This window comes from Pristiophorus japonicus, chromosome 13 (genome assembly GCF_044704955.1).
Source record: "Pristiophorus japonicus isolate sPriJap1 chromosome 13, sPriJap1.hap1, whole genome shotgun sequence".
NCBI classification, from domain to species: domain Eukaryota; kingdom Metazoa; phylum Chordata; class Chondrichthyes; family Pristiophoridae; genus Pristiophorus; species Pristiophorus japonicus.
The window spans coordinates 47,989,321-48,013,272 of record NC_091989.1 but is presented as its reverse complement, the minus strand read 5'-3'; the positions used below and the strand labels follow the sequence as shown (position 1 = coordinate 48,013,272).

Sequence of the window (23,952 nt, the reverse complement as noted above, 5' to 3'; positions counted from 1 at the left end):
CTATACATCGTCCATGCCTCAGATTCATACAGGAGGGCGGGTATTACTACAGCCCTGTAGACCATGAGCTTGGTGGTAGATTTGAGGGCCTGGTCTTCAAACACTCTTTTCCTCAGACGGCCGAAGGCTGCACTGGTGCACTGGAGGCGATGTTGAATCTCCGCATCAATGTCTGCCTTTGTTGATAAGAGGCTCCTGAGATATGGGAAATGGTCCACGTTGTCAAGGGCCGCGCCGTGAATCTTGATGATTGGAGGGCAGTGCTGTGCGGCGGGGACAGGCTGGTGGAGGACCTTTGTCTTACAGATGTTAAGTGTAAGGCCCATGCTTTCATATGCCTCAGGGACTACATTGAATATATGCTGGAGTTCAGCCTCAAAATGTGCGCAGACGCAGGCGTCGTTCGCATACTGCAGCTTAATGACAGAGGTTGGGGTGATCTTGGACCTGGCCTGGAGGGGACATTGGTTAAACAGCTTCCCACTGGTTCTGTAGTTTAGTTCCACTCCAGCGGGGAGCTTGTTGAAGATTTAAGATTGAGGAAGATTGAGAAGAGGGTTGGAGCGATGACGCTGTTTGACCCCGGTCCGGACGTGAATTGGGTCTGCAATGGATCCGTTGGTAAGGATCACGGCCTGCATGTCATCGTGAAGCAGGCGAAGGATGTTGACAAACTTTTGGGGGCATCCGAAACGGAGGAGGACGCTCCATAGACCCTCACGGTTGACAGTGTCAAAGGCCTTTGTAAAATCGAAAAAGGCCATGTATAAGGGCTGGCGCTGCTCCCTACATTTTTCCTGCAGTTGTCGCGCTGCAAAGATCATGTCCATTGTGCCCGGTAGGGGACGAAATCCGCACTGTGATTCCGGGAGGAGCTCCTCGCCCACAGGGGGAAGACAATTGAGGAGAACTCTAGTGACAACTTTCCCAGTGGCTGATAACAGGGAGATTCCCCTATAGTTGCCACAGTCGGACTTGTCCCCTTTTTAAAAAATGGTCACAATCACTGCATCTCTGAGATCTCCCAGCATGCTCTCCTCTCTCCAGATGAGAGAGATGAGGCCATCCCGGAGGAGTAGGCCATAAGGCCCCTCAAGCCTGCTCCACCATTCAATAAGATCATGGCTGATCTGATCATGGACTCAGCTCCACTTCCCTGCCTGCTCCCCATAACCCCTTATCCCCTTATCGTTTAAGAAACTGTCTATTTCTGTCTTAAATTTATTCAATGTTCCAGCTTCCACACCTCTCTGAGGCAGCGAATTCCACAGATTCACAACCCTCTGAGAGAAGAAATTTCTCCTCATCTCTGTTTTAAATGGGCGGCCCCTTATTCTAAGATCGTGCCCTCTAGTTCTAGTCTCCCCCATCAGTGGAAACATCCTCTCTGCATCCACCTTGTCAAGCCCCCTCATAATCTTATACGTTTCGATAAGATCACCTCTCATTCTTCTGAATTCCAATGAATAGAGGCCCAACCTACTCAACCTTTCCTCATAAGTCAACCCCCTCACCCCCGGAATCAACCTAGTGAACCTTCTCTGAACTGCCTCCAAAGCAAGTATATCCTTTCGGAAACCAAAACTGCATGCAGTATTCCAGGTGTGGCCTCACCAATACCTTATATAGCTGTAGTAAGACCTCCCTGCTTTTATACTCCATCCCCTTTGCAATAAAGGCCAAGATACCATTGGCCTTCCTGATCACTTGCTGTTCCTGCACACTATCCTTTTGTACCCCCAGGTCCTGATGTACTCTGAGGATGTAATGAGCAGGGTGGATAAGGGGAACCCGTGGATGTGGTATCATTGGACTTGAATGTAGGGGGTATGATTAAGAAGTTTGCAGACGATACAAAAATTGGCCGTGTGGTTGATAATGAAGAGGAAAGCTGAAGACTACAGGAAGATATCAATGGACTGGTCAGGTGGGCAGAACAGTGGCAAATGGAATTCAACCGGAGAAGTGTGAGGTAATGCATTTGGGGAGGGCTAACAAGGAAAGGGAATGCATAATAAATAGTAGGACACTGAGAAGTATAGAGGAACAGAGGGACCTTGGAGTGCATATCCACATATCTCTGCAGGATAGGTAGATAAGGTGGTTAAGGGGGCATACGGGATACTTGCCTTTATTAGCCGAGGCATAGAATATAAGAGCAGGGAGGTTATGCGTGCAGTTCTGGTCACCACATTGCAGGAAAGATGTGATTTCACTAGAGAGGGTGCAATGAGATTTCCGAGGATATTGCCTGGACTGGAAAATTTTAACGATGAGGAAAGATTGGATAGGCTGGGGTTGTTTTCTTTGGAACTGAGGAGGTTGAGGGGAGACCAAATTGAGGTGTATAAAATTATGAGGGACCTAGATAGAGTGGATAGGAAGGATCTATTTCCCTTAGCTGAGCGGTCAATAACCAGGGGGCATAGATTTAAAGTAAGTGGTAGGAGGTTTAGAGGGTATTTGAGGAGAAACTTTTTCACCCAGAGGGTGGTGGGGGTTTGGAACTCACTGCCTGAAAGGGTGGTAGAGGTAGAAACTCTCACCACATTTAATATGCACTTGAAGTACTGTAACCTACAAGGCCACGGACCAAGAGCTGGAAAGTGGAATAAGGCTGGACAGTTCTTTGTCGACCTGCATGACACGACGGACCAAATGGCCTCCTTCTGTTCTGTAAATTTCTATGATTCTATTATGAAAACAAATATTTGCACAGAGGATCTTTATACTGTGGAATCTCTGCCATAAACCAATGTTCAAGCAAAGTCCATAGTTCTTTTAAAAGGAAATAAGATAGTTGCTTGAAAAAGAAGCACAAGAGCAGATCCTATACCAAATATGAGGGATAGGGTCATTTGCATGTCTGCGTGGGCCATTATTTAAGGTTACCTAAGCTGAGCCTGTTCCAAACTACCCTTCTGGGTTGATCAAAAAAAAATGAAAGATGCCTTAAATTCCCAGTAGAACCATTTTACCTTACAGATTTGAGGCCTCAGCAGAACTCACACCAGCTCTCAGCCTGGGACCTCCCACACACCATATATTGCACATTGTCTTCTAAACGTAACAATTGACTTGGCTCCAGTTGCACCTTCTGGTAAAATAGTCCATATCCCAAAAATCTTTCCCATGAAAAAGATCCTTCCAAACCTCTCCCTTTATATTTTAAGTACAAATCTTAAGGTTCTGTAAAATATGAATCATCTATATTGAACTATATTGGGAGAGAAATTACTCCTCGTTGCGCCTGTTTTCAGTGTAAAGTAGACCCACCCCTGCCAGGGCTGGCAACCCTCCTGTGTCTGAATTACGGTAAGGAAAGATGGTGGCGGGGGTTGGGAAAACATCACAGGAGTTATTAATGTACATATTTGTGTTCTTTGATGCTTCGAGGTCTGTTTGCAACCTTGCAATTCCCAGACATAGCTTCTCTGCAGTGCACGCTTCAGTCCAAAGATACTCACATTTCCATTTTAGCATTTTAGCAATAAGAAGTGATAAGGAAGAAATAAAACAGGGCCATGTTGGAAAGGGGTGGTTAGTTAACCACACTAACTGGTCTAATAGGGCATTACAAATCTCAAATTTAATCGATCCTCAAATGTTGCATAGTTCTGTGTGACTTTTATGATTGGCCTGTAACAAAGCCTTAGCATCAATAATTGGCATTTTAAGTATATTTTCAGTAAAATTAATTCATCTATTTTGGAGGAATTCTCACACATGGATGAATTACTTGTCATCATTTTCTCTCCACACTCTGCTACTTTTTACCAAATCCACTTTTTTTCAATAAATTGTTGAATGAAGGAATTTTGCCTCCAAAATGATCAGCAGTTTAGAGGTTTTAGCAGACATTTAAGTTTATCTCACTTTGCCCTCTACTGGTTGTATTCTGTATGTGATGACTAATATAAACCATAGTCCATGAACAGGCCACAATTCATTAGGACAGGAAAGCGTCAGTGCTGTAGTGTTTGGCAATGATAACCCATTCTCTATAATATATAAATACAAGATAAACAGTGTAGAGACTCCCACTGGACCTTAAACCGAGACAGTCTCATCATTATATGTCCAATACAGAACCAAAGTAAATGGAACATTATTAACATTGTGCCGAATGAGTTTAACATTTGTACAAGTTTCAATGTACAAATAAGGCGAATGTGATCTATCTGCTTCATCCCAAATCTGCTATCGTGCAAATCAATTTCCTAAAATGTAATTGTACCAAAACTGTTATATTTCAAATGTATGAATAGCATTCCTACCATATAACTGCCATATATATATATTTACTATGACTCAGCCATGGCTCAGTGGGTAGCACTCTCGCCTCTGAGTCAGGTGGTTGCAGATTAAAGTCCCACTCCAGAGACTTGAGCACAAATATCTAGGCTGATACTCCAGTGCAGCACTGAGGGAGTGCTTCACTGTCAGAAGTGCCGTCTTTTTGATGAGACGTTAAACTGAGGCCCCGTCTGCTCTCTCAGTAGACGTAAAAGATCCCATGGCATTATTTCAAAGAAGAGCAGGGGAGTTATCCCCAGTGTCCTGGTTAATATTTATCCCTCAATCAACATCACTGAAAAAACAGATTATATAAGCATTATCACATTGCTGTTCGTGGGAGCTTGCTTTGCGCAAATTGGCTGCCACATTTCGTACATTATAACACTTTAAAAGTATTTCATTGGATGTAAAGAGCTTTGGGACATCCTGAGGTTGTGAAAGTTGCTATATAAATATGTTTCTTTGTATAACTGAACTGTACTAACCCATCTTTAATTACCTAAGAGGCATAGGCCCAGATTTTACAGGGCCTACGACTGCATACGCAACCGTAAGTACCCCACAAGTTCCGGGTTTCCGCATGAGCTGTATATGCGCGAAAACCCAGAACTTGCAATCTGTCAAGTTTCAGATTCACAAATCATCCACATGCACAGAAAATGGACATTCACTGGCGGAGAGTTGGGCTATTTGCCCAGCGAATGCCCATGAAACTCTTAGGCCTGGTAATAGCAAGTGTAGGGTTGTCTTTTACCACGGTAAGGGTTTCAATAAATATTAAAATAATTTTTTAAAAATCATTTAAACATTCTAAAACCTTTAAAATGAGTTTTGGTATTTTTGGCCCCTTTAAAAATGTTTACATTTATTTTTCAAAAAATTAATTTTTTGTTTCAAATGTTTAATTAAATTGTATTTTAATTAATTTTAAACACATGGTGATTTATTTTTATTTAGGTTGTGTGAAAATGTATTTTTTATGTCATTTCTATTATGCTTAGGGATTCCGTACGTAAATGGAATCCCCATAAGCATAATGGGAATCCCCTTTTTGATTAGTTGGGCCGGCCCACGTGATCCCAGGGATGCTTGCGAACTGCATGCACCCCTGTGATATGTGGGCCTTTACACAGGCCTATGTATGCAGGCCCAGGACTGCAAGAGTCCGAAGATACAGAGGCACCAGGTTGGTGCGTACTTTTCTTGCAGATCGGAGGCATTTGCCCGCGGGAAGCCTCCGACCACAAGTTCAAGGAATTAGTTATTTACTTTTACCTTGTTATTATGAATGAATCTGTACTAAGTGTTAGTTAATAGCACTCTTTGCCTCTGAGTCAGAAGTGTATGGATCAAGCCCCACTCCAGGTTTTGAGTAAATAATCTAGATAACATTAACTTGATTGATAGGGGGAGAAATTTCCCAGCGCCCCGATTGGGTGCGGTAACCGGCTCAGGGCGGGACTTCCTGCACCCGGCATGGATGTCCCTCCCCAGCCGTGAAATTGTGGTTGCCGCCCCTCACAGGAAATGGAGCGCAATCTCGCGTGCTCCACTTCCTGTAGGGGCGGGTTCCTGGTAGCGCTGGCACATTTCAATGCCTCTCCACTTCGGTTAAAGGGGTGGGCCACTATGTACTCTGCCGGGCCTCTGATGACCTCCACTGGACCACCAGGGCAGCGTGGTGCCGAGGCTGTAGCCCGACACCCAAAATGGAGTGTTGGGTTGCACGATGGCGGCACGGACCACGGTAGGGAGGCAGAAGTCGGGCCGACCGGTGAGTCGGCCAAACTGGCAGCATGGTAGCGTGGGGCGGTCCCCACCTCCCCCTTAACTTCTGCCCCGCGAGCAGAGGTTGGCTCGGTTCGCGACCCGCGAGACTGTCACTGACATCGCGGGTTGCAGCCTCGCAGGGCACAAGGCAATGTCCCGCGGAAATTGCCCCGCGGGCCAGGAGGCTGGCGTGGGCGGAAGTCAAGCCGGGTGCTTAAAGTCCCGCCCCCGGAAGCTTTCTGCCCCCAATTGGGGTGCAGGGCAATTTTGCCCCCATAGAATACAAAAACGAGGTTATGATGAACCTTTATAAAACACTATTTTGGCCTCAACTGGAGTTTTGTGTCCAATTCTGGGCACCGCACTTTAGGAAGGATGTGAAGACCTTAGAGAAGGTGCAGAAAAGATTTCCGATAATGATTCCAGGTATGAGGGACTTCAGTAATGTGGATAGACTAGAGAAGCTGGGGTTATTTTCCTTAGAGCAGAGAAATTTGAGAGGAGATTTGATAAAGGTATTAAAAATCATGAGGGGTCAAGACAAAGTAGATAGAGAGAAACTGTTCCCTTTGGCAGAAGGGTCGAGAACCAGAGGACACAGATTTAAGGTGATTGGCAAAAGAACCAAAGGCGACAGGAAGGGAAAATCTTTTTACGCAGCGAGTGGTTAGGATCTGGAATGCACTGCCTGAAAGAGTGGTGGAGGCAGATTCAATCGTCGCTTTCAAAAGGGAATTGGATAAGTACCTGAAGGAAAGAAAATTGCAGGGCTACGGGGAAAGGGTGTGAGAGTGGGACTAGCTAAAGTGCTCTTGCAAAGAGCCAGCACGGACTCAACGGGCCAAGTGGACTCCTTCTATGCTGTATCCATTCTATGATTCTAAGACTGAGGGAGGACTCCACTTTAGGCAGTGCTGTCCGTCAAATGAGATATTTACGCTGATTTATCACGTTAATGTAAAATATCCCATGGCGGTATTTGAAAAAGAGCCGTGAGTTCTCCTAGGAGTCAATTTTTATCTTGGCCGCCTGGGCAGTAATTTGTCAGAGCAGATCAGCCACCAGTTGTAGAACCTGTCAGATTTTCATCCCATTGATTTCAAGGTGGGTGGGCGGGGGGCAATCCACTCCACCAGATTACCACCCAGGCAGTGAAGGCAAAAATTTAACCCATCTGTTATCCTGGCCAACATAGTTTATGTGAAATGCTTTGAGAAGTTTCTCAGAGATGTGATAAGGCACTATATAAATATCGGTCTTTTCTTCCACAGTAGTTAGATACAACGGAAAGCGGGTGAACCCCCACAAATATTCACCCTCAGAGTGTCTTCGTTGGGCTGTAGCACTCTTCAAGAGCATTTTATCATTACACAGGTATCGTAAGATATATCACACTGGTTCTGAGCCATTTGACAAACATATGCCGACAAGAAGGAAAGTTTAATGGTGATTGTGAGAACGTGCACTCTGTTGCATTTGCTGACTAATATGATGTAAAAAGACAGTCTCAGGAGAGCGGTGGAAGCCAAAGCATTAGATTATGCGAACTTTGAATGACACAAAAGGGAAAAGGATCATATAGCAGCTCTCTCAAGCCTGGCAGCGCGTGCTCTCTTTGCAGTAAGATCTCCATAATTCACGTTATCTTTCAGCAGTTACAGTACTGAAATGAAATAGCACTGCCTTGTGATTGGGCTACATGATTTATGTCACTGATTTTTGAAATTTTTGACCCCTAAAGGTTATTTGAAAATATTCCCACAGAAAATTCCGTTCAACACTAGTTCAGAAATACACGTACAGACTTTTTTGGCTGCATAGGAAATTTTCAGGGCTAGAATTTCCATTGCTTTGCCACCCAGTTTCTTGGTGGTATTGTTTGTTTTCGGCGAGAACCGGGTCGGCGAAAAATACCACAGCTGAGTTCGAAGTATCGCTGGGGAGCGGACCGCCGGCGTGCACCGTCCAAAGACCACCATTTCCCAATTTGTGGCTCAGCGGTGACCTGTAGGTAAGTTGAAAAAAAAACGCCCACGAGAAGCAGCAGAGCTGGGAGGTGCTTGGAGGTAGGTAAAGTAGTCCTGCAAAGAAAGGTAAGTAAATGGGTTTTGTTGAGTCCTTAACTCTTAAACATAATCACATGAGGCACGTACTGCAGACACAGTCACTCTGTGACCTTCACCTTTATTACCGGGACCAAGGCGTGCTGGCCCTGCGAGGGACCTCCCCTTATATACCTGACTCTCCAGGTAAGAACATAAGAACATAAGAATTAGGAACAGGAGTAGGCCATCTAGCCCCTCAAGCCTGTTCCACCATTCAATAAGATCATGGCTGATCTGGCCGTGGACTCAGCTCCACTTACCCGCCCTCTCCCCGTAACCCTTAATTCCCTTATTGGTTAAAAATCTATCTATCTGTGGCTTGAACACATTCAATGAGCTAGCCTCAACTGCTTCCTTGGGCAGAGAATTCCACAGATTCACAACCCTCTGGGAGAAGAAATTCCTTCTCAACTCGGTTTTAAATTGGCTCCCCCGTATTTTGAGGCTGTGCCCCCGAGTTCTAGTCTCCCCTACCAGTGGAAACAACCTCTCTGCCTCTATCGTCTATCCCTTTCATGATTTTAAATGTTTCTATAAGATCACCCCTCATCTTTCTGAACTCCAACGAGTAAAGACCCAGTCTACTCAATCTATCATCATAAGGTAACCCCCTCATCTCCAGAATCAGCCTAGTGAATCGTCTCTGTACCCCTTCCAAAGCTAGTATATCCTTCCTTAAGTAAGGTGACCAAAACTGCACGCAGTACTCCAGGTGCGGCCTTACCAATACCCTGTACAGTTGCAGCAGGACCTCCCTGCTTTTGTACTCCATCCCTCTCGCAATGAAGGCCAACAATCCATTTGCCTTCCTGATTACCTGCTGCACCTGCAAACTAACCTTTTGGGATTCATGCACAAGGACCCCCAGGTCCCTCTGCACCTCAGCATGTTGTAATTTCTCCCCATTCAAATAATATTCCCTTTTACTGTTTTTTTTCCCAAGGTGGATGACCTCACACTTTCCGACATTGTATTCCATCTGCCAAACCTTAGCCCATTCGCTTAACCTATCCAAATCTCCTTGCAGCCTCTCTGAGTCCTCTACACAACCCGCTTTCCCACTAATCTTAGTGTCATCTGCAAATTTTGTTGCACTACACTCTGTCCCCTCTTCCAGGTCATCTATGTATATTGTAAACAGTTGTGGTCCCAGCACCGATCCCTGTGGCACACCACTAACCACCGATTTCCAACCCGAAAAGGAACCATTTATCCCGACTCTCTGCTTTCTGTTCGCCAGCCAATTCTCTATCCATGCTAATACATTTCCTCTGACGCCGCGTACCTCTATCTTCTGCAGTAACCTTTTGTGTGGCACCTTATCGAATGCCTTTTGGAAATCTAAATACACCACATCCATCGGTACACCTCTATCCACCATGCTTGTTATATCCTCAAAGAATTCCAGTAAATTAGTTAAACATGATTTCCCCTTCATGAATCCATGCTGCGTCTGCTTGATTGCACTAGATGTCCCGCTATTTCTTCCTTAATGATAGTTTTAAGCATTTTCCCCACTATAGATGTTAAACTAACCGGCCTATAATTACCTACCTTTTGCCTGCCTCCTTTTTTAAACAGAGGCGTTACATTAGCTGCTTTCCAATCCGCTGGTACCTCCCCAGATTCCAGAGAATTTTGGTAGATTATAACGAATGCATCTGCTATAACTTCTGCCATCTCTTTTAAGGAGTGTCTCCCACAAGTACACCCGCTGTGGTCAAGGTGTGCATTTCTAATAAGTATGTACAGTATGTAGTGGTTACATGAGGGTTACAGTTGTATAAGGGTTACAGTAGTATACTGGTTACATACATGACAGGTTTTTAACTAATTAATTAAAAATTTTCTTGCAGTGATTTAAGTGAAAAGGGTCCTGAGAATGTTTTTCTGATTTTTTTATTTTACGTTTTTTTTAACAATATTTCTTGTGTTTTTCTCCTCCTAGGCCCAACCAGCAACGGTGTAAATTTTAGTAATTATCACCCAATTTTTTTAAAGAACCACCCAATCGGCCCACGATTCAATTTTTTCGCCGAGAATCGAGGTGTAAGGACCATTTCTTGTCACTGGGCACATTTTTTCTTTTTTTTATGTAATTTTTCGCCAGTGATAATTTTGGGAATCTTAGCGATATTTTGGGCAGAAATCCAATGCTGGCGGATTGTTTGGAAATTCTAGCCCTTGGTCTGAATTGCTCAGAAGTGGCTTTTATATTCCACATTCCCCTTACCTGAATTTTCAAATCATTTTCATTTGGCAGAGTACGTACTGCTAATTATGTCCTAATGTTAAAAAACAAGTAAAAGATACGGATCCAAAACTTATTTTATTTGTAACTTTCTTTTTAAAATGATGAAACAGAACAACAGGGTCAGTTTTCTAATTATGTGCCCTTGGAGCAGAGTCTCACCCACTGGGAGCAACTATTGGGAAATCTCACATGAAGCAGCCCCCACGGGCATTACATCATGGTTGTGCGTGCCCAGTTTCTCAACATGTGCTCCTGGGAAGTGAGACTCTGTGCTGGGAGCACACATTTGGAAAATTAACTCTTGTTTCAAAATTTGTCAAGTTTGACCCATAAAAGTGCAAACTTCTAAACCCAGAATCAGCTATGTTTCTCTAGTGCATACGAGAGCTGGTCACTGAAACAGACCATAGTGTTAATTGATCCTATCGAGTGGAGGTCTGCTCAGGAACCTGCTAACATCACAAAATCTACCTCCCAAAATCTAACATTACAATATCAATACAATGGAAAGGTTGCAAGTGTACTTATTGTGAACTTGTTAGGTTTAAATGGCTTGGCCAAAGACTTGAAGCTTTATATGTGACAATTGCCTTGATAAGCTTTCCAGTCCACTAGTGGCAGGTGAGATGTATTAAGACCTGATTTTACGCATGTGCACTAAGAGTGGGGCGCATCACCCGTCAGCCATGTATATCCGCTGCTCACGATTTCAATACATATCTGCTCCCAGCAGGCGAGACTCCCCACCAGTTCCGCAGATTCTTAAAATCGGCCAATAGTGCTGCAGCCAAGGGTGCGCATGTAAGGACTGAGCTAGACTGTAAACAAATTCTTACGGCTAATAGTTACTGCACTGTTAAAAATAGAATATTCAGTATTTTATGCTGGTGGAACGTAAGAGTAAATTTTACGAGTGTACCTTCTGCCACAGGCACTAACCTGGTGGGAAAACATCAGGAGATTGCACATGGGCTGTCAAATATATTCACGGTAGAAAAGTGTGGGCAGCATGAGCACAATTTTCCGATATTTGTTCCAGTCAGCAGGACTTCCCAGTAGTGAACAAGTTTAAAATCAGCCCTTTAAACTCATGGAGGATGATAGATAATAATTGGAGTCTACTCTTTTCACAGAATGAATCTGTATGAACTCATCAAGAAGAACAACTTCCACGGTTTTACCATATCGCTTATTTGCCGATTTGCATTCACTTTACTAAAGAGTTTACAGATGCTCTGCAGGGAAAAAATAATTCACTGTGACCTGAAACCTGTAAGTAATGTAATGTTATAGCGTCATATACCATTAAAGTCACTATTTTCAGCCATGGGCAAATTTTACAACAACAACTGCAACCACTTAAAAGCATATATACAGTAATGCCATGTAGCCACTCCCACCGTCTCAAATCATGAGACAATCAGATAAGTTTTATACAAGTTTGATAACTTCTCTGTTTTTGAATTTTATTCCTCTAGAAATGAACCAGAGTGCGCTTTTTTAACCTGTGTGATGATTTATGAACTGATACCCCAGATCCCTTTGCACCTGTACCCCATTTAGACTCTTATTTTCCAAGGAGTAGGTGGCCTCCTTATTCCTCCTACCAAAATGCACCACCTCACAGTTACCTATATTGAAATTCATTTGTCATTTACAGTCCATTCTGAAAATTTGTTTACAGTCAAGTTAATTAAAAGCTTTTATATCGGCATGTACAAACTCTATTTAAAAACAAAAATTACTTGTCGGAAATGACTGGGATGTAAAAGAACTGCATAATAATGCATTAACACTTCAGAAACGTCACTCAGTTACACAGTTATGCGTCGGCAAACAATCCAAAAGCCCAAGTGAGCTGAAAGAGGCATATCTATTCGTGCAATTTGAATTAATTTTAAAGGTTTCAATGTATTCATCTATCCCTCATGACACTTTATCAAGGGCTGCACAAGCAGCAGGAGCAGCGGCTTTCCCATGGCGCTGACGTGCTGTACGTCCACATGAGTAATTAGAATATTAATCTCAATGCAGCCAGAAAACCAACAAATAGGGCCCAAGTTTCCACATGATTCGCGCCTGATTTTTAGGAGCAACTGGTGGAGAACGGACTATTTTAGAAATCGCAATTCTCCACATTTTTTTTTCTGCAGTTCTAGTCAGGAAGAACAGTTCTAGTTTAGAACAGAATTTTTTCTTCAAAAGGGGGCATGTCCGGCCACTGACGCCTGATTTGAAAGTTTCCACAGTGAAAATGTACTCTAAACTAAAGTAGAATGGAACCAGTGAAGATTTTTGTAGAACTGAAAAAACCTGTTCTACACATTAAAAAATCAGGCGCAGGTTACAAATTAGGCGTCCAGAACAAGGTGGGGGGGAGGGGGGAGAGGGGAAGGGAACTCATTAAATTCGACAATAAATCCTTATTTATACTTCTACAAATATTATACAAATAAATCCAACCTGAATAAACATTTATAAGCCAAGAAAAGATTAAATAAACCATCTTCCTACCTGTGTGAAAGTGCTTCAGCCAGGGAGAATTCTGCAGCCGTTCGTGCCACTGAGCGGGAGGGGGAGAGAGAGAGAGAGGGAGGGAGAAGAGAGGGGGGGGGGAGAGAGAGAGGGGGGGAAGAGAGAGGGGGGGGCGAAGAGAGAGGGGGGGGTCGGGGAATAGGAGCGGGTGTCGGGTCGGGTCGGGGCGGGGGGGGGGGGGAGCGGGTCTCGGGTCGGGGAGTGGGGGGGGGAGCGGGCCTCGGGTCGGGGCGGGGGAGCGGGCCTCGGGTCGGGTCGGGAGCGGGTCTCGGGTCGGGGCGGTGGGGGAGCGGGTCTCGGGTCGGGGCGGGGGGGAGCGGGTCTCGGGTCGGGGCGGGGGCGGGGTGGTGGAGCGGGTGTCGGGTCGGGTCGGGGCGGGGTGGGGGGGGGGAAGCGGGTCTCGGGGCGGGAGCGGGTGTCGGGTCGGGGCGGGGGGGTGGTGGAGCGGGTGTCGGGTCGGGGCGGGGGGGGGAGCAGGAGCTGGCCGTGGGAGGAGCCTCATTAACGCAGCCCCAGCGAGGCCATTCAGCCAGGGCTAGGGGCTGCGTGCTTCGAGCCCCTCCCACACAGTTCGGCGCCTGGAGTTACTGCACTTGCGTGCCGACTGTAGCGCGCATGTGCAGAGGTCCCGGCACTGTTTTCAGCGCCGGGACCTGGCTTCGCCCCCCCACAGCTCGTGCTGGCTGCGCCGAGAGCCACAGGACCTGTAAGTAGGTGGAGAATACCGAGGATTTTTTTAGGCGCGAAAAACGGGCGCCCAGCTTGGAGGGGCGCCCGTTTTTTTTCTTGTGGAAACTTGGGCCTATAGAAACTCCTGTAGTTGTTTATAGTATTAAAAAGAATTGAACAAAAACGGTATCTGTATTTTCAACTTCAATCACTACCATTAATAAACATTATCTTCTTGAACCACCACACACCCCATGTAACATGTCAGAAATGCAGCACTTAATCACAAATGCAGAAAAACACATACACAATTTGTGTCACTGAATTAAAAACAAAAAGCAAAAAAAGCTCTGATTTAACAGAAATAAACATTCATCTTTCTTCCTGGACAGGAGAACCAATCAGACTGACTTGGAAATATTTACTAATATATTGACATAAAGATGTTAATTTACAAATTTTGCTTCTAATGTTTGTCTCTCAATCATGCTCCACAATATTAGTCCCTCAAATAGTGGTTTCTTCTAAAGTAACTTCCTGTAATTTGTATACAGGTACATCATTAACCTCCACTAAACGTTTAGGAGGAAATCTATACAGGGGTATTTACATTATTCCTGGGACTTGTTCGGACTATAGAACGACAGACAAAATGAAATAGATTGTGTTTTTCCCCTTTTGGTTCGCTTCCTAAATGTCTTAATGATATATATTTTTTAAAGTCAATAAAAAGTAATGTGTAACTCCTACAACTCCCCCCTTCTCAGCAGCATGGCTGCATGTTTGTATAAAGCTACTCACTTCAGTTGATCGTTCAAAATCAAATATTGAGAAATTTCAATTTTAAAACATTTTAAGCAATTCAGAGTCTCTTTAAAAGTGTTTGGACTTCAAGAACTGGTTGAAAATTGTGCAGATGAGGGGAAAATTGGTTTTCATTTCAAAATCATATTTGAAACTTAGGGGGAAAAAGTGTTTTTAACACTCATTTTTTGTGAAAAGTTCTTTAAAAGTCTTTCATTTCTTTCAAGTCTCATTGCAACATTGACAGAAGAAGTCGCTCCAAGTTTCTCTTTCCCTCTTCAACGCTATCGTTAAACATACAACAAAAAATAATAAAATAAACTCTAATTCCAAACGGAGCTCAAATAAAAGTGAATAAAGCCGTTAAACTTCCTAAGAAAGCAGTGAGGTTATCTACCCCCAGCCTTGGCAATGTGTTGGGATCAGTTTTGGAAAAGTCGTTTCCTCTTTTTCTGCTGCCATTCCCTCCGTCTCTCACAGACTCTGAGGTGAAAAAAGGGGTACAAACTTTTCCCCTCATAACATGATTTCATTAACCCCGATAGATTCTTTCAAAAAGGGGACAACACCTGGCAAAAATTTAACTGGAACTTAACACGGTACATTCAACATCACTTTCCCATATTTGTTTACGGCTTTAAACAATTTTCTGAATTAAAAAAAATAAATTCCCATATTGGGCCTAAAAATTGTTTGCTTTAGCCTCTTTCCAGCAGTCATTGTACATGTGCTGCACCTCCCCCTGTGTTGTTCCAAAGTGCGGACTACATGCGTCTGGACCCTCACCCTTCTTTCTCTCTCTTTCGCTGTCTCGCTCTCTGTTCCTCTTTCCCTCTGTTTCTCTCTCTAACTCTCTCTGTCTCTGTCTCTCTCTCTCTCTAAATCTCTAAATCTCTCTCTGACCCTGTCTCTTTCTCTAACTCCCTGTCTCTCTCTCTAAATCTCTCTCTCTCTCTCTCTCTCTATCTGTAGAAATGTATATATATCTGTCTCTTTCTGTTTCTGTCTTTCTCTATGTTGAGTATATTCAAGACAGAGATCGATAGATTTTTGGATATTGAGAGAATCAAGGTATATGGGGATAGTGCAGGCAAGTGGAATTGAGGTAGAAGATCAGCCATGATCTCATTGAATAGCAGAGCAGACTCAAGGGGCCAAATAGCCTACTCCTACTCCTATTTCTTATGTCTCTCTTTCTCTCTGACTCTATGGCCAGGACTTTGCTCACCTCGGCAGGTCTGTGGTCACGGCCCCGCTGCCAGCTCCATCCCGCTCTGTGAAATGAATTTCCATTAATAGGGCTTGTTAAGCTCACTCGGTGCGTTTCCCAGGTCAATTAGAGAAAGCGGGTGATGTCATTTGATGAAGCGTCATCAGTCGGTTTCCTTAAAGGGAACATGGCCAAATTGATTTTGACAGTTGTGCCATCAGTGTTGTACAGCAATGAGGTGCAGCAAACACTGACAGGCACAGGACAAAGGTGCACTTTTGCATCCAGGCTCTCCTGTGACACTTTCCATGTGCTTATGGAAGGAGTCAGAGCACGCAGGGAGGTCCCCTTCCCTTCCCATGGGCGGAAGTGTCCTTCCCAGGAGATCAACACAGCCTGGTTGCTCATTGCAGAGGAGGGCACTGTCATGTATTCTACCGTCATTGTAATCCATGTATAAACTGACCTAAGTTGTACATCGTGAGAACACTGACCACTAGGTGGTGAACATGTGGGAGACACTCCTAACCTGGACTTTCAGGTATAAAAGGGGAAGCTCCACCCATCTTCTCCACTTGAGTGCTGGCAAATAAAGGTTACTGGTCACAGAGTGACCTCTCTAGTATGGGCCTCTTGTGCATTTGTACTGTATAGCAAGGACATATTATTGGCGATGAGAAACTGGGATTTAAATCACGTGAGCATGGCCACTAGCAGCACAGACGAGAGAGGTACTTTGTTCGTGATGATTGGGACGATTTTATTGAGAGACTACAGCAAAGTTTTGTCACTAAGGAATGGCTGGGACAGGATTCGGCCGACAAACGCAGGGCTCATCTCCTGACGGTTTGTGGCTCCAGGACGTGCTCCCTGATGAAGGACCTTCTAGCACCAGAGAAGCCGGCGGACAAGACTTTTGAAGAGCTCAGTAAGTTGATCAGGGAACGCTTTAAACCGGCGAGCAGCATGCACATGGCGAGACACCGGTTTTAGACGCACCGGCGGCGAGAAGGGCAAAGCGTTCCAGACTTTGTGGCAGACCTCCGGCGACTGGCGAGCCTATGTAAGTTCCCAGATGCATGCAGAGTGGAGATGCTGCGAGACTTTTTTATTGAGGGCATCGGGCACGCTGGGGTTTTCAGGAAACTGATTGAGACCAAAGACTTGACCCTGGAAACGGCGGCTTTGATGGCCCAGACATTTATCTCAGGGGAGGAAGAGACCAGAATGATGTTTGACAAAAATCTTGGTTTAAATGCAGCAAATGGACAGGAAGTCAACATTGTTAACACGGCACACAGTTCTCCAGGCAGACAGGGGCAATCGGACATGCCCGAGCATGTAGTCGAACCCAAAGGGGGAATTCAATAAAGACAATGGCTAGCTGAACGGTGATTCATGCCATCGCAAGAGACAATGCGGCCAGTAATGGGGCCATCAACACCTGTCAATGGTGCGTTTAAGGACAGTTACAGAGACAGTCAGAGATGATCGACTGGTAATGGACTTTTTGTTTCCAACAACGGCTCATGTTGGAAGTGTGGAGGCAAACACACAGCCAGAGCTTGCACGTACCTGCAGAAATTGCAACGTCACAGGTCACTTGGCGCGTATGTGCAGGAAGCCTGCAGCCAGGTTGATGTCCGAGGAGGACGGGCCCAATGTAAGACCTACGAGGGGGAAATCGCTGGAAGCTGAAGTTCAGCGAGTTCATGCGGAGCACAAATACAGTTCATACACCAGGATGCCACCGATAATGATGAAAGTGCTCCTCAATGGCATCCCAGTATCAATGGAGCTAGACATAGGGGCTAGCCAGTCTCTGATGACTATCAAACAGTTCGACAATTTGTGGGCGTCCAAGGCCAGGAGGCCAAAATTATTGCCGATTGACGCATAGCTACGGACATATACAAAGCAGATCATTCCGGTGCTAGGCAGCGCCACGGTAGTCGTGACCCACAAAGATTCGGAGAACAGGTTGCCACTCTGGATCGTCCCGGGGGACGGTCACGCACTACTGGGGAGGAGTTGGCTTGCTGTCATGAACTGGAAATGGGGCGATGTCAATGCAATTTCTTCTGTGGAGCAAATATCATGCTCACAGGTCCTGGACAAATTTGACTCACTATTTCAACCTGGCATTGGCACTTTCATGGGGACCAAGGTAGTGATTCACATAAACCCGGACGCCGGGCCTGTACACCACAAGGCCAGAGCAGTGCTGTACGTGATGCGGGAAAAGATAGAAGGCGAATTGGACCGCCTGCTGAGGGAAGGCATCATCTCGCCAGTCGAATTCAGTGACTGGGCGAGCCCGATTGTGCCGGTGCTCAAGGCGGATGAGTCAGTCAGGATATGTGGTGATTACAAGGCCACCATCAATCAGGTGTCACTCCAAGACCAGTACCCGCTACCGAGAGCGGAGGACCTCTTTGCGACGCTATCCGCTGGCAGACCTTTTTCAAAATTGGACCTGACCTCAGCTTACATGACCCAGAGCTGGTGAGTGAGTCAAAGAAGCTGACCACCATCACGACACACAGGGGGTTGTTTGAGTACAACAGATGTCTGTTCGGGATTTGTTCGGCCGCCGCGATCTTCCAACGAAATATGGAAAGCCTCCTCAAGTCGATTCTAAGGACGGTGGTTTTTTCAAGACGACACCCTCATCACGGGTTGCCATACTGAAGAACACCTCCACAACCTGGAGGAGGTGCTACGCAGACTGGACCGGGTAGGTCTGCGACTGAAAAAGGCGAAGTGCACTTTCCTAGCTCCAGAGGTAGAATTCCTGGGGAAGAGGTAGCAGCAGACAGGATCAGACCAAAACGGAAGCGATCCAGAGAGCACCCAGACCCCGTAACACGACGAAGCTGTGTTCTTCCTGGGGCTCCTGAACTATTTTGGTAACTTTCTTCCCAAATTGAGCACGCTGTTAGAGCCGTTACACGTGCTCCTACGCAAATGTCGTGAATGGGTCTGGGGGGACAGCCAGGAAAGGGCTTTTGACAGAGCACGCAATTTGTTATGCTCCAACAATCTGTTATCGATATATGACCCATGTAAGAAACTTGTTTTAACCTGCGATGCGTCTTCCCATGGGGTCGGGTGTGTGTTGCAGCATGTCAATGCCAAGGGTCAGTTACAGCCGGTAGCTTATGCCTCCAGGTGTCTGTCCCAGGCAGAAAGGGACTACGGGATGGGAGAAAAGGAAGCGCTTACATGTGTATATGCAGTAAAAAAAATGCACCAGTACCTGTTTGGCAGGAAATTTAAGCTGGAGACAGATCACAAACCACTAACGTCCCTTTTGGCCGACAACAAGGCCATAAATGCAAATGCGTCGGCCCGCATACAGAGGTGGGCACTCACGTTAGCCGCCTATGACTAGACAATTCGGCACAGACCGGGCACTGAAAACTGCGCCGATGCACTCAGCAGGCTCCCACTAGCCACCACTGAGGGGGCTACCGAGCATGCTGCTGAGATGGTCATGGCTGTTGAAGCTTTCGAAAGTGAAGGCTCACCCGTGACAGCCCATCAGATCAAAGTCTGGACAAATAGAGACCCGCTACTGTCTTTAGTCAAGAAATGTGTCCTGAATGGGGACTGGGCAGCCATGTACGGGGCATGCCCTGAGGAATTTAAACCATTTCCCAGGCGCAAGGATGAACTCTCGATTCAGGCCGATTGCCTACTATGGGGAAACCGAGTAGTCATGCCCCAGATAGGCAGAGAGGCATTCATCCGAGAACTCCACAATGAGCACCCGGGAATTGTCATGATGACGGTAATTGCCAGGTCACACGTTTGGTGGCCAGGGATAGATGCAGACCTGGAACTTTGTGTTCGCAGGTGCAACACGTGTGCCCAGCTGGGGCAATCTTGCCTTGGTGAGGCCATTCCTTGGCTTCCAGGCAGCAATGTAGTGCTGATGCCCTCTGTCCTGTGCAGCATCAGTTGATTGCAAAGAAGGTGTTATTGTTGTGCCTGCTGCTGCTGGTATTGGTGCTGATCATGGTGCGATTCTAAGCACCAAGGTGAGAGAGTATAAAGGACACCCATGCTGCTGGAATAGATGGCAGGTGAAGTAGAGATGACAGAAACGATCTGTTAATGGCGAGAGAGGTAATGAAGTCATACTGGATGGAGACATGTAAATAAGCAGCAGACTGAATCTGTTGTGGAACTGTGGTGAGGAACAGCTTGTGGCTGAAGGAAGATAAGGTCGGAGCTTTTAGTTTACATTTGAAGCTGTCAACTCAGCTGAATCAATGGCCACTGAACTCCCATGTCAGCTTGACAGATGTGGTCCTCGGCCAGTGTGGACCCCATGGGAAAGTTGTCAAATGTAAGCTGAAAATCATTTTTAAATGGCTCTAAACAAGCCATTAATTAATTGAATTGGGTTGCCCACCGCTGCCTGTCGGTTCTGCTCAGCGCTGACAGACCCGCCATCAGGAAAGGCACATGGGAGCTAGTTGACAGCGGGTTCCTGACATGCTGTCAAAAATACCCAATTGCCCACCCGACCGACCCACCACCCGCTGACCTCCTGGTAAATTCCGGCTTTCTCTTTGTTCCACTGTCTCTCTTTGCAGAGCAAAAAGAGAAGCAGAGAATCAGTGTCGGTTCAGAAGCGAGAAATCAAACCAAAGAATGTACCAAGAATTAGAGTACAGAAACCTGAATGCATCAGGATATGTGAGGGACTAATGCTTTCTGTTTAAAATACTGATTTCATTAATTGAATATCCTTGGTGTCCCAGCTCAGTGTAATCCTGAACGATAACTGCCTGCAGGTTTTAGAAGAAATGATTAAATGAGGCCCTGTCAGTGGATGTTCAAGATTTTTTTATCACTATTGAAAGAAGCGCAGGAACTTCAACAGCCGTCCTGCCAACACTTCTGACTCAGTAACCCCACCAAAAACAGCTGATCACAGAGAATGAACTGAAAGGTCAAAGTTTAAGGGAGAAAATCAAACCTCTCCAGGCATTACACAGGAACCCATCGACCGGAACAGACACTTCATGAGCTGCAATGCCAATCATTGAGTTACAAGTCCCTCCAATTGGGATTGGCTCTGAGGTCGCAAGACTCGCAAAGGACTGTTCGTTTGGATTCCCGGGCTATAGTGTAATGGACCTCTCCCCCGCTCCAGCTGTCTGCGCGGCATCTGAATTGAAGTGCGCGGGAGCTCAGGGATCCGTGCGCGGCCGTGCAACTTCGAAGGGACAGTAATACAGGTTAAAGGGGCTGTGATATGGGTTAAAGGGGCTGTGATACGGGTTAAAGGGACAGTGATGCGGGTTAAAGGTAATGACTCAGATTTGCAAATGGTGGGAAGTGCTGTTCCACAACGATTGGTGCTGGGACCTCTGTTCACTATTTACATAAATGATTTAGACTTGGGAATCAGAAGAACAGTTTCAAAATTTGCGAATGGCTGTAGATAATACAGAGGAGGACTGTGACAAAATACAGGAAGACATTAATAAATCTGCAGAATGGGTATGGAATTGTCAAATTAACTTCAATATAGTTAAGTGCGAGTTAATACATTTTGGTAGGAAGAATAAGAAAGCCATATACTCCCTGGAAAATAAGTGTCTCAATGGGGTCGAGTAACAGAGGTATCTGGGGGTACAGATCACTAAAAGTAGCAACACAGGTTAATAAGGCCATAAGTACTGGGGTTCATTTCTAGAGGGATAGAACTGAAAAGCAGAGAAGTTATGTTAAACTTGCTTAAAACCTTGGTGAACAGTTCTAGCCTCCATTTATAAAAAGGACATAAAGGCACTGGAGAAGGTGCAAAATTATTTATTAGAATGATACCAGAATGGAGAGGTTATACACACTCGCAGCATTATATAGCACACTGGCAGCATTATATAGCACATGGAAGCATTATAGAGCATTGTGTTTCCAAATGTAATAGTAGAGGCATAAACAATGTTTTGAATTGATTCAATTTGTCATTATTTGCAACATTTTTGTGATTATCCTTTTATTTTTTACCATAAGGTGGAACTCTACAATAAAAGTTTTGAAGAAACATTCTAAATTACAGAAAATTAGCAGAGATTTGGTATATGCCGTTTCGCAAATGTTTTATGGCAAAGGCTTTACCAGAGAATCCTGTACTTGGCAGTTATCACATATATTCGTGCCGGGCTGCCATCTAGTGGCGATCAAATAAAATTAGATGATATTTGATAGCTGTTATTATGGGATAGATTTTACAGTGGTATGCAGAAGCTTTACACAAACATCTCACAGCCAACTCCACCTGATTTTCCAGAGTTGGTGCTAATTACAGATTCATGTCAAACTCCGAGTCAGGATTGGACCTCATGCTGGGAGCTCACTTAATCAGGGCAGAAATTCTGGTGTTGCTACAGCTTTTAAAAGGATTACAATAGCCATTTAAAGGGGAGGTTTATTTTTGGCAGCCAAAATTTTACCAGAGCGTTCCACACTTCATGATGCAGCTATAGAACTGCTGCTTCAGGAAATGCTCTGTTCCACACTCCAAGCTGTCCTCCCTGGAAGACAGCGATGAAGAGTATGTGGGAGAAGTAGCAGAGTGGGCAAATGTGGTATCAAGCATTCAGAGGAACTGGGGGCTGCTTGCTAGCTTAAGGAAATCTGCCATGATATTGCTAACCATCATTTCCCGATACCAAGTAGATTGTCAATGTCGCAAAATGTTACCTGTTGACTAAGATCGCACTTGGACAGATTTGCAGCTTTCATAGCTTCTCCTTGTGAATTCAAGTTCACAACTACAACAGACTCTTCACAGAACCTTTTGGATTTTGCCATCGATCTCAAACAATCCCCTCCTTTTGGCAGGGGTGGAAGGAGCCACAACTTAAATTTCCCACAGCCCACTCCCCAGGATTATTACATCCCCACCCTCCCACCCATTCAGTCTTTGATACACAGTCAGTATAGTACAAATACCTGTCAAATGAAAATGTTTAACATAAAAACATATTTACATCTACAATTGTAACTACTTCCCTGGTAATTGCTTGTCAATTACACTGCAGCAGTCAACCTTTTTGAATGTATATTATTGTATTATTTACCAGAAGCACATATTATTATGTAATATAACCATTTGTTTATTCTTTTTGCTAGGAGAACATATTACTTTGCCCTAAAGGACAAGGATTAATCAAAGTAATTGACTTTGGATCAAGCTGCTTTGAGAATCAAAAAGGTTGTACAGATAATATATTTTAATGTATACATTCTTGTACAGTACTTTCAAAAGAAACCAATATTTATCTCCTTGGTGTGGACGGACTAGCTGTCATTTGGGAGCCATCTGGCAGCCTATACTGTGAGCAAAACAGCTAGTATACCAGGAGCAGCACTTCCTTTAATGTAAGAAGATCATGGTAAAGAGAGAGCTGGTCACATCAATAATGTGACTGCATTCCTCTTCACAATTTCTGGCCTCAACTGGCTAGATGGAGGAGGAGGGGTGGTGGAAACATTCTTTGAAGTTGGTTTTCACCAGTCAGAGTTCAGTTGTTTACTACATAGGACACACTTCCAAAATAGACAGTGGCTCCTACGAGACAAAGAAGGTCAGTAAAGTATTTATTTTCAAAGATTCGCTTTTGTTTTGCCTGTTTCAAGAGATCAAATGGGTGGAATAGGGTATATTAGAAATAAAAATTAAGTTTAAAGAAGAGAAAGAATACAGAAGGAGAAAAATGGAAAAATAGAAATGGAGTGAGCAGAATAAAATGTTTAGTGCCTTTTATTTGTGTTTAGAAGTCCTTACTCAAATGGGTTAAAATGACAGTAAAGTATTCCTCCTGACATTTGAATAGTGTTATTACTGCAATATAAGTGCTTGTTTCAACATCCCAGTATGTGAAAAGAGAACACTAGTAATGGTGATTGGAGAGACACACACATCACCCCTTAACCCCGCCAAGGTAAAGAGATATACTAGGGGAGATTTTACTTTATTGCTGTGCACCTGAAAAGCCATGAGGAAATATGAGGGCAGTTGTAAAGCTGAGGGGAAGCAGCAGAGCTTGTCCCTGTTCTTCCTTCCTCATGCCGAAGCAAAGTCCACACCCAGGCCCACTTCCTCTTGGGCCTTCTGCCTAAAAAGCACAAGGAACTGCGTGCAGTTGTAGGCCTGAGAGGTTTGCGTGAGGCCTATTGATCATCCTAGGAGTAAAGGTTCAGTAAGAATTTTGAGACTTGCCTGTAATGTAGTCAGCCTACTCCAGGACCCCTGCAGACCTTCTGTTCTGTGGCAATTTGGC

At 44.9% G+C, this 23,952-nt stretch overlaps 1 protein-coding gene across 2 annotated transcripts in view; it reads left to right on the top strand.

The window, feature by feature from the left end:
* Positions 1-23,952, top strand: part of dyrk4 (dual-specificity tyrosine-(Y)-phosphorylation regulated kinase 4) — a 183,286-nt gene that overhangs the window by 109,496 nt on the left and 49,838 nt on the right. For both annotated transcript variants that reach the window (XM_070896649.1, XM_070896650.1), the window contains 2 exons: positions 11,562-11,700; positions 22,802-22,883. In XM_070896649.1, the coding sequence (XP_070752750.1) occupies positions 11,562-11,700; positions 22,802-22,883 (221 nt within the window). The remainder of the gene's footprint in view (positions 1-11,561; positions 11,701-22,801; positions 22,884-23,952) is intronic.